The sequence below is a fragment of the Hydra vulgaris genome, chromosome 09 (genome assembly GCF_038396675.1).
Source record: "Hydra vulgaris chromosome 09, alternate assembly HydraT2T_AEP".
Lineage (NCBI taxonomy): Eukaryota > Metazoa > Cnidaria > Hydrozoa > Anthoathecata > Hydridae > Hydra > Hydra vulgaris.
The window spans coordinates 14,236,592-14,247,802 of record NC_088928.1 but is presented as its reverse complement, the minus strand read 5'-3'; the positions used below and the strand labels follow the sequence as shown (position 1 = coordinate 14,247,802).

General features: G+C 27.0%; 1 protein-coding gene across 1 annotated transcript; it reads right to left on the bottom strand.

Annotated features, from left to right (window-relative positions):
* Nucleotides 1-4,107: 4,107 nt before the first annotated feature.
* Nucleotides 4,108-9,363, bottom strand: LOC105848240 (uncharacterized). The gene is made up of 4 exons (XM_065806391.1): nucleotides 9,292-9,363; nucleotides 4,854-4,906; nucleotides 4,268-4,504; nucleotides 4,108-4,187 (listed from the first exon to the last, which is right to left on the bottom strand). The coding sequence occupies exons 3-4, from the start codon at nucleotides 4,500-4,502 to the stop codon at nucleotides 4,114-4,116; spliced, it is 309 nt and encodes a 102-aa protein (XP_065662463.1). The 5' UTR covers nucleotides 4,503-4,504; nucleotides 4,854-4,906; nucleotides 9,292-9,363; the 3' UTR covers nucleotides 4,108-4,113.
* Between the last annotated feature and the right edge of the window lie 1,848 nt (nucleotides 9,364-11,211).

Genomic DNA, 11,211 nt, shown 5'->3' with positions numbered 1-11,211 from the left:
AATTTTAATAATTAGATTTTATGCTATTGATGTTTCATTTTTAGAGTTTGTTTGTGACGAATCATGTGCCACAGCATATATCTAGCAAATAATAATGATGCTCTGGCAATAAACATAATGTTGAAACAAAAATGCTAAATCTTAAGTTAAATGGTTAATCTAAATCTGATTAGTTTACATTTAATCAAATAAGTTTTTAATATACATGCTTTCAGTTTTTCAGTAAAGGTAAGCTTTTTTCCTTATTTTGACCTTTACTAATGACTAGGTTTGCTGAGTTTTTTACAATAAATAAAATAGTTTCTGTTTATAAAAATGTTTAGAAAGATTGAGAGGCGTTTTAATTACATATATAACAAATTTCAAATTTCAAAACTGGCACAAAACTGTGTACCTAAATGCCAGTAGTACAAGCAATTCGCCTTTATTTTTAAATAAACTCTAAGGAGAAAATTGTTGTTTTTTAAAACCTTTTCATCGTTGTTAATATGTTAATTTACGTTAAACTGATTAAAACTGATTGGCAAGACAAACATATATATTTATTTTCAGAGCTATTTTTCAGTTAAATTATTTTTTTGCTTTTTTGCGCTTGTCAGAAACGTCTCTGAACATGGGTTGATACATTCCTAATAAGTATGTCTGATGTGATTCACATTTTTGCAGGTTTAAAAAACGTTTATTTGAGGGTCAGGATCACGATCAGGGTTAGAGCTAAGGGTTGATTATCAAGTTAGATTAACCTAGTTCTTGTCTTAAACCTGCTATAACCATAAATCTGACTTTAAGCATGACCTCCATTATTCTAAACCTTGCTATCACCTGATCTTTATTTTTTTATTTGTTAAAGGGTGCGTAATTGTGACAACTGCAAAAAAAAGGCAAGTAATTAAATCGGAGTAAAAGTTCTTTGCAACGTTACATCAAACTATTTAATTACTATAAACGTTATTGTTTATTTGCTTTTCATTTAACTAGGAAATTGTTAAGATTGATTGCATATGACATGACAGATCCCATATTTGTATTTATGTTAAACCACTAGTTTATGTGGTGCATTATAGGATAGTCTTTCTTTTAATCTTAAGTTTTTAAGTTTAAATAACGAAAATACTAAAGAAAATTAAAAATATTTTGTCTGAATAACGGTAGTAACTCAATAAAAACCATTCATACTATCCTGATACAGCAAAAAATAAAAATAAAAAAAATAAATAGCAAAACCTACGGTATTCTGGAACTCATACTTTTATATAACATAATTACAATTTTTTAAAATTCTATTTCTCTATAAAAACTATACCAGACTATATAAAAATGTTTTGAAAACAAATTTATTATAATTTTTTTTAACTTAATACCTGTTACTGTTTAAGACGCTATAGGATTTCAATACAATCTATTTCACTACTTTATCTGGAAATCTAATTAAATTTTTCATGCTAATTAAATTTTTCATACTTTTTAAAACTTCTTGCTGCTATTCATTACTATAACTCATTGACTATTTTGTTTAAATCACATTTATACGTTTAAAATCCTAATATAATTAAATATTTTACTTAACATTAAATAAAAGTTAAATATATATTTTTTTGATTTACTGCAGTGCATGGAGTTTTCATTACTTATTAAAATTAAATAAAAGTAAAAAATATATATTTTTTTGAATTACTGCAGTGCATGGAGTTTTTCATTACTTATTTATCAAAATTAAATGAAAGTCAAATATTTTTTTTTTGATTTACTGCAGTGCATGGAGTAAAAATCATAAGTTTGAAACAATACCAAACGTAATTTATGTTATTTATTAAATAAACTAACAGTCATGACCAAGCTATACAATTTTGGCTGTAGATTATAAAGAAAAAGCTAATTTTGAATTTATGTTAATCTTAAACCAATAATATAACTTAACCTTAAAATTACTAAAACTACGATAGCGACCTACACATTTGTTGAAATATCTATAATAATAAATACATAGAAAGTTTTATAAAAAATAAAGCAAACGCATAAAATTTGAAATAGCTGCATCTTATTTGTACTTTCGTGACTAAACAGTTATCAAAACTAACAGAAATAGGAAAAAACCAAATTTTATTTTTATTAGTTGCTGCAATGAGCATATGCTCACTGAGTAATAAACCATTTTGATTACATAAAAAAAATGCATCAAGTTTTTTGTAAAGTTCGTTATTAGTTTATTAATAACGAACTTTACAAAAAACTTGATACGTCGTCACAATATGTAACAATTTGTTGTTGATATCAAACAACAAATTGTTACATATTGTGACGACGCCATTGGTAAAATAATTTCTTATAATTTTTGTATTCTGTTTTCGGAAATATATCTTTGATAATGGATATATTCATAGACACTTCTAGCTGGTCCTGTTTGTGCATGAAAGCGTAAAGAAGATACCATATACCATCTGTAAAGAAGATACCATATTAAGCAGGTTATGGTTGTTAACACATTTAAAAAGTGTAAATAAGTCACTTATTTCTCTTTTCATTGTTATGCTTGTTCTTTTCTGTCTTTTTATTATTTCTTCACAAATTAGCTTTGAGTACCGTGGTATTAGTTTCGTAGTACTGTTTCAACAAGGTTAATATATTTTCAGAAGTGAACTCTGAATAGCAGAAACCTAATCAAAATAAGGGCGTACTAGCAAATATGTAACAACTCAAATACATCAGAATTTAAAAATGAAAATAAGTATTGTAGAAGATTTAAAATATTATTGGCTTTAAATACAAAAACCGATAAACGTAATTGTCCTTCAGAATGTTTTTTAATAAACACCAAGATTGTTTTCAAATTTTGCAATACTCAATTGATAATCAAAAGGATTTTTTAGTATTTTTGTTAAATTTTTTTCTTTTAGTGACATGCATAGTTTTAAATTTTCTATATTTAACAGCATACTCAATCCGTTGCACCAATTAGTTACAAAATTTATTGTCATCCTATAGGTCATTACAACTGTTATCACGATTTATTTTGAAAACGGGGCAACCATCAGCATAGAGCTTTCATATATTTTTTAGTTTATCTGGAAGTTTATTATTAAAGATTAAAATATAAATGATTCTAGAACTGAGCCTTACGGTGCAACACCTGAAACACTAAGCCATGCAGAACAACTCTTTGCCTTCTATATGATAAAAAAGACCTAATCCATCTGAGAACAAAATTTTTTAAAGAATCCATCTAAGAACTATCCATATAAAAACAATCCATCTAATAACTGAATCTTTTCGTTTATTTCAATTTTGAATACAAGTTTTCTATAATGGACTCTGTAAATCGTTTCAGAAAAGTTAGGAATGATGATGTCGATATAGTATTCTTGATCCACTCTACAAGTTATAATGTTTTGGTTTTCAAGTAAATTTGTAATTCAAAATTTATCTTGTAAAAAATCATGCTGATTCTTTTTTATCACAATAATTTCTAAAAGATTCCAAATGATAGTTTTTTTTTAATCCTTTCTAAAAGCTTTTCACTTAACGGAAGAAATTGAAATGAACAAAATGGTAAATTAGTATTCTTTGTATTAGAAATAAACAATGTATAGACCTTAATAAATATTAAATGTTTTACACAAAAATGAATAAAATTTGGTACGTCAAGATTTTTTTCATTTCATTTTCAGTTTTCTCTGGAGAACTGTATTATAGAGAACAATATTATTACGAATTGTATTTTTAAAAGTTTACGACGTAAGTCAGTTTGACCAGCATACTAATGGTATCTGATTAAATATCTTGTTCTTGGAGGACATTGGACTTGGGCAAAAGGTTACAATGGCTCGGGTGGAAAAATTAAATTGTTGCTAAATCAAGTCTGGTTTGTAGAGGTAGAAGTTGCTTATGGAATGTCAAGACGGTTATGGAAAGAGCTACAGTTTTATATATAAATATATGTACAGTTTATATGTATATTTATATACATACTGTATGTATATTCATATATAAAACTGTAGCTATATTTATATAAAACTGTTGAAACATTTTTTAAAAAGTAGAAAAAATCAAAAGTTGAAATTAAATAATTAAAACGTAAAACAATTGGTTTAAATTCAATATTTAGTTTTTTTAGTTTTAAACGTTCCATTTAAATCTTTGAACCCACGTATTGTTAGTCAAGCTTTTAAAGTATAATCCATCTTTTTTTCCTGAAAAACATTTTCATTGTTTTATTGAAAAACAAAAAAAATCAGCATTGAACAAAATAATTTATAAAATAGATTTTTACCCATCCACTGCTTGGTTGCAAAAGATACACTATATTCTAAATCTTCCACAAATGATTTTACATTTGACCAATCAAGATTATTTACGATATTGGTTACAAAATCATCTTTTGTTACAGCTAACCATTTTTTATATATATTATGAAACATCAAATATGACTTTTGGTTTCTGTGTATTGCATATAATTCTCTACTCAAAGTATGATGTCCAAGAACTCCTCCGATGCGCAAGTCCATTTCTTAAATTTCACAAATAAAAGTGACAAAGCAATTTATCAAAAATGTTTTAAGAAATTAACTCAATTAATTTAAAAAAAAACTTTGATTAATTGTTTTTATAGTTATTTAGGTGCTTCAAGATGTCCTAACGGTTTGATCTCAGAACACCGCGGATCAGCATTTAACCAAGAAGTTTGCGCATTAGTTCTTACCAATAATGCATATATGGCCTGAGCAGCTTTTAACCAGAGAACTCCTGTTCTGTAGCCAGAGCTCTAACTACTACACGAAAACTGCGTTAAATATATAACTTATTTGTATAACTTTAAAAAAATGAATAGTAAAAATTAACCAAATATAAACATAAACCTTGCCAACGCAAGCCATCATCTTTTGAAAAGAAGCAAGCAGGTTCATGAAAACTGCAATAAAAATACAAAAACAATGATCTATAACTTTAAAAATACAAATGGGTTTATCTTTATTTAATTTAATGTAATTTAATGTTAACTATTCCTAAACAGCCTTTTAAGTAGTAAATACTCACATTCGACATTATGTAAAAAGAGTAAAATAAGTTTATTAGAGATAAGTCAATATAATTTTAGAAAGAATTAGTATCCTTTTGTCCTCTTATCCTTCTTTCCTTTTCATCCTTGTATCCCTTTTAAAAAGAAGTAAATATCTTTTTAATATGAGTTTTTCTTTTTTAAGGAGAACTAATATCTTTTAAAAAGTGATAATTTTTTAGAGATATTAAAATTGTTTTTAAATTGAACTTTTAATATAAACATTTAATTGTGATCATCCAAAATATTTATATTGTTGTTTAATTTTTAATTATTTGTATACGAAATTTTCTTTGCTGCAACTTTTTTAAATTATAAAAATTATTTTATTTATTATAAAAATTATATTTATTATATTTTATTATTAAAAAATTATAAAAATATTTACGTCAATTTGGATTTAACAATGAAACAACAAGAATTCCAAAAACAAATGGTTGAAGAAAGAAATCGACTCAACAAAGACCAAGAAATTAAGAAAATAAATGACATTATGAGATTTGAAATAACAACAATACAAAAATATTTTCTAAGCAATATTAAAAATTTAAAAATAAAAATTGAAAATAAATCAAAAACACTCTATTAAAAAACCCTTAATTCAAATGTCAAATTAAATCGTTCACCAAAACGAAAATCAATCAAATTAGCATATAAAAATTTAAATAGCTTAAACGCTGCTAAACCAATTTTTACATTGAATGATACACCAAAAGACAGATTAAATAAGGGTTGATTGGTGTTGGTATGTCAATGGGCTTCTCAGATGGATTATTAGTTGTTAAATAAGGGAGTACGTCTAGTGATTCGGTTTGGGAGGCATTAGTTAAATTGTCAAATTGGACACCAATATTTTCTACAAATGGCCTAACTTATCATTATGTAACAATGAAATTGAGCAGATTTGGTGTGGTTTGACCTCTGGACCAAAACATTTATTATTTGGATGAATTTAAAGACCGCCAAGTAGTCCATAAAACGTAAGCACTAAAATCAATTCAGTGATTGCAACAGTTTAAAATCTGGTAGAAAAAAAAAATACGCTGAATTAATTATAACATGTAATTTTAATTATCCAAAAATAAATCTTTGTTTTAATTTAATAGACTAGTATGAATTATCTAAGGATTTAAACGTGGACTATTGTTACAGTGCTTTCGTACAGAAATATATCAGTGAACTGAATATTCCAAAAAAAAAGAGCAAGATATGATCAAAAAAGTTAAAAAACATCCATGCATAACAGTTGAAGTTGAAAATAAAGAAAAATTTATGGAACCAACTAGTAAATTCAAATATCTGAATATATTAAACAAATACAAAACGGTAAAAAAGTTAGTCAAAAGCAAGTTAAAAGAATCCACCATTGATTATAAGAAAAAGCTTATAAACAATGCAAAAAAAAAAAATCTGAGATTATTCTACAAATATACAAATAATTACAAATACAAATAAGAACAAAAAAAAAAGGTAAAATAAAGGTACCCACATCTGACAAACATGATTGTTAATTTATTGAACAAAAGTTTTCAATCGTTTTTTGTAAAAGAGCATGGTGAAATTCTCTAGTTTGAACCACGCATTAAAAGTTTTTTTCAATGGGGCTGGATTAATGTTGTTACAAACGAGGCAGTTCAGCAAAAACAGGAATCTCTGGACGTCAACAAAGTATGCGGTAGTGATGGTATTAGTCCTTACGTTTTTAAAAATTGTTCAAGTAACGTCGCAACTTCATTAGCTTTAATTTGTCGAAAATCAATTGAAACAGGAAAAATTCCTTGCATATGGAAAGAAGCAAATATTAGGCCAATATTCAAGAATGGAAATACAACAGAACAGCTTAACTGTAGAGCCGTATCACTAACATCTATACCATACAAAGTTATGGAAGCATTTATAATAGAAGCGATAACGAATCATCTCTTGAAAAATAAATTGCTATCAAAAAATTAACATCTCTTCGTAAAAAATAAAGTCTGCGTAACAAGTTAACGAGAAACATCAGGCATTTTAACAGCAAGCATGAGTAAAGGTTTACAGTTGATATGATTTACTTGAATTTTGCCAAAGCCTTTGATAAAATTCCACATAAACGACTGTTGAAAAAGTGAGAAGTTTGTGGTATCAATGGTCAACTTCTTAACTGGATATCTTTTTTTTTTAAAATGAAACAAGACAAAGAGTTGTAATGAGTGAACACATGTCACAATGGCTTGAAATTTTTAGTGGTGGGCTTAAGGGCTCTGTGCTTAGTCCTTTGTTATTCTTGATATTTGTAAACAATCTACCATCAATTGTTAATTCAAATTACAAAGTATACGAAGTTGGCAGTAATCTTATCAAAGCTATAAATAATGTTCAAGACCACGAGTCTTTAAAGAATGATATCAACGAGTTTGTAAAATGGACGGATATCTGGTAGACCAAGTTGAACGTTGAAAAGTGAAAAGTAATGCATGTAGGTAAAAAGAATAAACCAATGAGTTATAGTATGACCCATGACGGCGAAGAGCATAAATTAGATACAACAGTAAGTGAAAAAGATTAGGTCTGGTTATTTCATCCGACCTTAAATGACATGATCAAGAGACGGCAAAAGCGCAAAGAACTTTGGGTCTTATAAAACATATATTTACATACTTTGATGTGAAAACGACAAAATCACTATATACGACATTTGTAAGAGCACTTCTAGAGTTAGCTATAACAGCATGGAAGCCTTATTTATAGCGGGATATTGATGAGTTAGAGCAAATGCAAAGAAGGGTAACGAAGTTAGCCCCACAACTTAAAAAGATTTCATATGAAAAAAGGCTAAAAGCAATGGGTTTAAAAACATTGGAGAAAAGAAAAGCAAGAGGAAATCTTATACAGAAAAACAGATTTATACGCCGGCAAAATCACTTTTTGTAATATTACTGCAACGCGATTTTACTCAACTCATTAAAAAAAAAAAAACAACAGAAAAGTGGAAAGAGATAAAAACTAATTGAGTCAAATACCTTTTACAAACACTGTAATAAAAAAATCAAAGTATAAAGAACGTTTAACAGAGTACACAAAGCGAACATATTGCAAATGAAAGCTTCAAAAATATTCAATTGCAGAAACAAAATTATACCATTGCAAAAATGAAACCAAAACTATAAAAGAATATGAAAAAAAAACAAAGAACACTAAACCATCCAAAAAGTAAAAAACAAAGAACACTAAACCATCCAAAAAGTATAAAAGAATACAAAGATTTCAATTTTAAACTACAAATAAACAATAAAGCAAACAAAAAGCGCTTTTAAGAAATTGAGGCATTTTAAAATATTGGCGGTTATAGCAAATATATTAAGTTCTCTTGTAATTAATTGTAAAATCTACAACTTTTTAAGATATACTTGAGAGCATGAAAGTTTTAATTAAGAAAACGGAAATATTTAATTAAAAAAAGCAAAATATATAATTTAGAATTCGTACACTGTAATCGATAATCACAAAATTTTTGAACCGTAAAATTGGATTGAGAATACTTAAGTTGTAATTGGAAATTGTGAATGCAAAAACACAAAAACAAAACAAAACAAAAAAAAAGCAAAATATAAGTTTGTTGTTGAAAGAGATCTTCTTGAACGTAAACTTAGCCAAATTAATATAACCACATTAAACAACTTTCGTGTTCTCAATTATATCTTATGTTTCTTAGCTAAAAATTTCATGCTCTCAATTACATCTTGAAATAGTGTCCTTTTCATTACACAATGTGCCTCTTACTGTTAATGACTTGTATTTTTTTAATGAATGAAGCAAACCCGATGATGTTAATAATTAGAAAAAAGCCAATACCAAACTAAAAGTTTTGCCTGCCATGTTATTTAACCAAAAAGGGTGAGCAAATTCACGATAGACTGTTTAGAATAGTTATCAATAAAAAAGTGAACATTTATTATGGAACATTAAATCAGTGGTAAGCATATGTGTTAGTCTCATCATACAATAATTAATCAGTCATAGATGGGCTACATGCACAAAGATACCATTGGTACTTAAAAAGATTAATTCAAAAATATGCTAGAAGCCTGTCTTGTTAAGTATTGTAGAGGAACTCTTAAACGAAGTTTGTACATAAATGGCTGGACTGATATTAATTTTTACAAACATAAAATAACGCTGATAATATTGATTTTTAATTAAAAGAATTTACTTAGAATTATGTGGGTTGACATATAAATAAGTATAAAAACCCATACCTTAAAACAAATTGGTTAATACATAGATAAACTTGAGAGTTAAACTCGTCCCAGTATAAACCTCGGCCGTAGTATTCTAAAAAAAAATACAACTTTATTTTGATAAACATTGATTTTTTATTCAAAAATAATTTTATAGGTTAAAAAAGTTAGAGTATAGCCACCTTTTTGGCCGCCATTAAAGTCCTGAATAACTCTTGCAATAAATAACACTTTAATTAGACAAGTTTGTTAAGATAAAACAAGGGGAGTGTGGAGCACCATGAAAGATGGGGCACGATGAAACATTAAATTGTGGAGGCATCTTAAGAGTTGCGAGAACCACTTTCATATGATAAAAAGGATACTACTAAAGCTATGTTTAAAAAAAAAAATTATCATTTGACATTATTAGGTCATCGAGGGGTCGAAATTTGTTTTTTTGATGACACATATATTTATTAGTTTTTAAAGTTCATAAGTTTAAAGGAATCTTAGTAAATGCTTCTATCAGAAAGAAACATTTTTTTATAAACTGCAACCCATAGGGTCTTTTCTTCATTAAACAAAATCATTAATAAATCAAGTTGGTATTAAAAATAAAGCGATTGTTTTCTATTAGCGAGTATAGAGTAACTTGATACAGTATTTGTAGGGGGTCCTAAACCTGTAAAGTAGCACTCCATTGTGTCATAAACAATTCTTAAAATTATTCCTTTTAGTATTTACATTGAGTTCTTAAAAGATTTAGGCAAATAAAAAACAAGGATATCCAATTTATTTATTGACGTTTCAGAATAACATTAAAAACGATATATTGCCTGGTCTTCTGAAATATGATTTAATTTGTTGGATGCATTATTTGATTAATAATTATTAATTTTTTTATCTTTTAAGTGCAACCTCTCTTTTCTCAACGTTTTATAACTTTTATTTACTTTTTTAATGATGCTTATAGTGTGAACCACGGTACCCCATGGTTGATGTACCTTGATGCACACTATGAGCCTTGAAACAAATTTCAAGGCTCATAGTGGGAAGTACCTTGATACACTCTATATAGTTTTAAAAAATTTCTAATTTTACTTTAGATTGTTTCGCAAGCTTAACCTGTTATATTTTGGTTATTAATAAATTTGATTTTGTCGGTATAAATTTATTAAGGTATAAATTTATTAAGGTAAAAATTTATTCTACAAATTAAACCAACCGACTAAAAAAAAAGAGACGTATTAGAAAAAAATTACGAAGCAAAAGCCAAAAGTGTGTCACGGTGCCCCACTTTCCGTTAACTATTTATATTAATGATAATCTCCAAAATATTTTAATTTCATTTTTTAATAAACTTTAAGTTGAGTTAACTTTTTATTTATATATACTGTATTTGTCTATTTAATTTGTTTTTATGCAAAAATATTTTAGCAACCACATATCAAATGTAATTTAAAAACGTTTTTATTTAAAACGTTTTAATCAAATACTAAAAATTTATATATTTATAACAAATTCTTTCAAATAAGTTTTTAGTATGTAGAGTTATATGGTATGACGTATGGTATGACGTATTGTATGACAGATAAAAAGAAATATATCTCTTGCATATGAAATATGATAGAAACAAAGCAATCAAGCTAAGTACTTTAAACACGAACAGCCTGTTACCACAAATATGGTAAACTTTACTTAAAAAGACATTGTTGTTTTTAACAAGTAGTTTGGCGCAACTTATATATGCCGACAGGGCACGAACAAAGCTAAAGTTTTCAACTGTTTTAATGCTCCAAAACAAGTAATGGACGGGGTCTTTATTACATATTCAATTGTCTGTGCAATATAAATGAAACCGGTTTATTATTGCAGCATGCGCTAAAAAAGAATTTGATAAGTCAAGCTCAAAAAATCCACTTAGATGAACAAGTGAAAAATTTGAAACAAACACCA

Coding starts and splice junctions, on each gene's coding strand:
- LOC105848240 (XM_065806391.1), bottom strand. CDS start 4,502: ATGGACTTGCGCATCGGAGGAGTTCTTGGACATCATACTTTGAGTAGA. Junction 4,188..4,267: donor TGCAACCAAGCAGTGGATGG/GTAAAAATCTAT, acceptor AATGTTTTTCAG/GAAAAAAAGATGGATTATAC.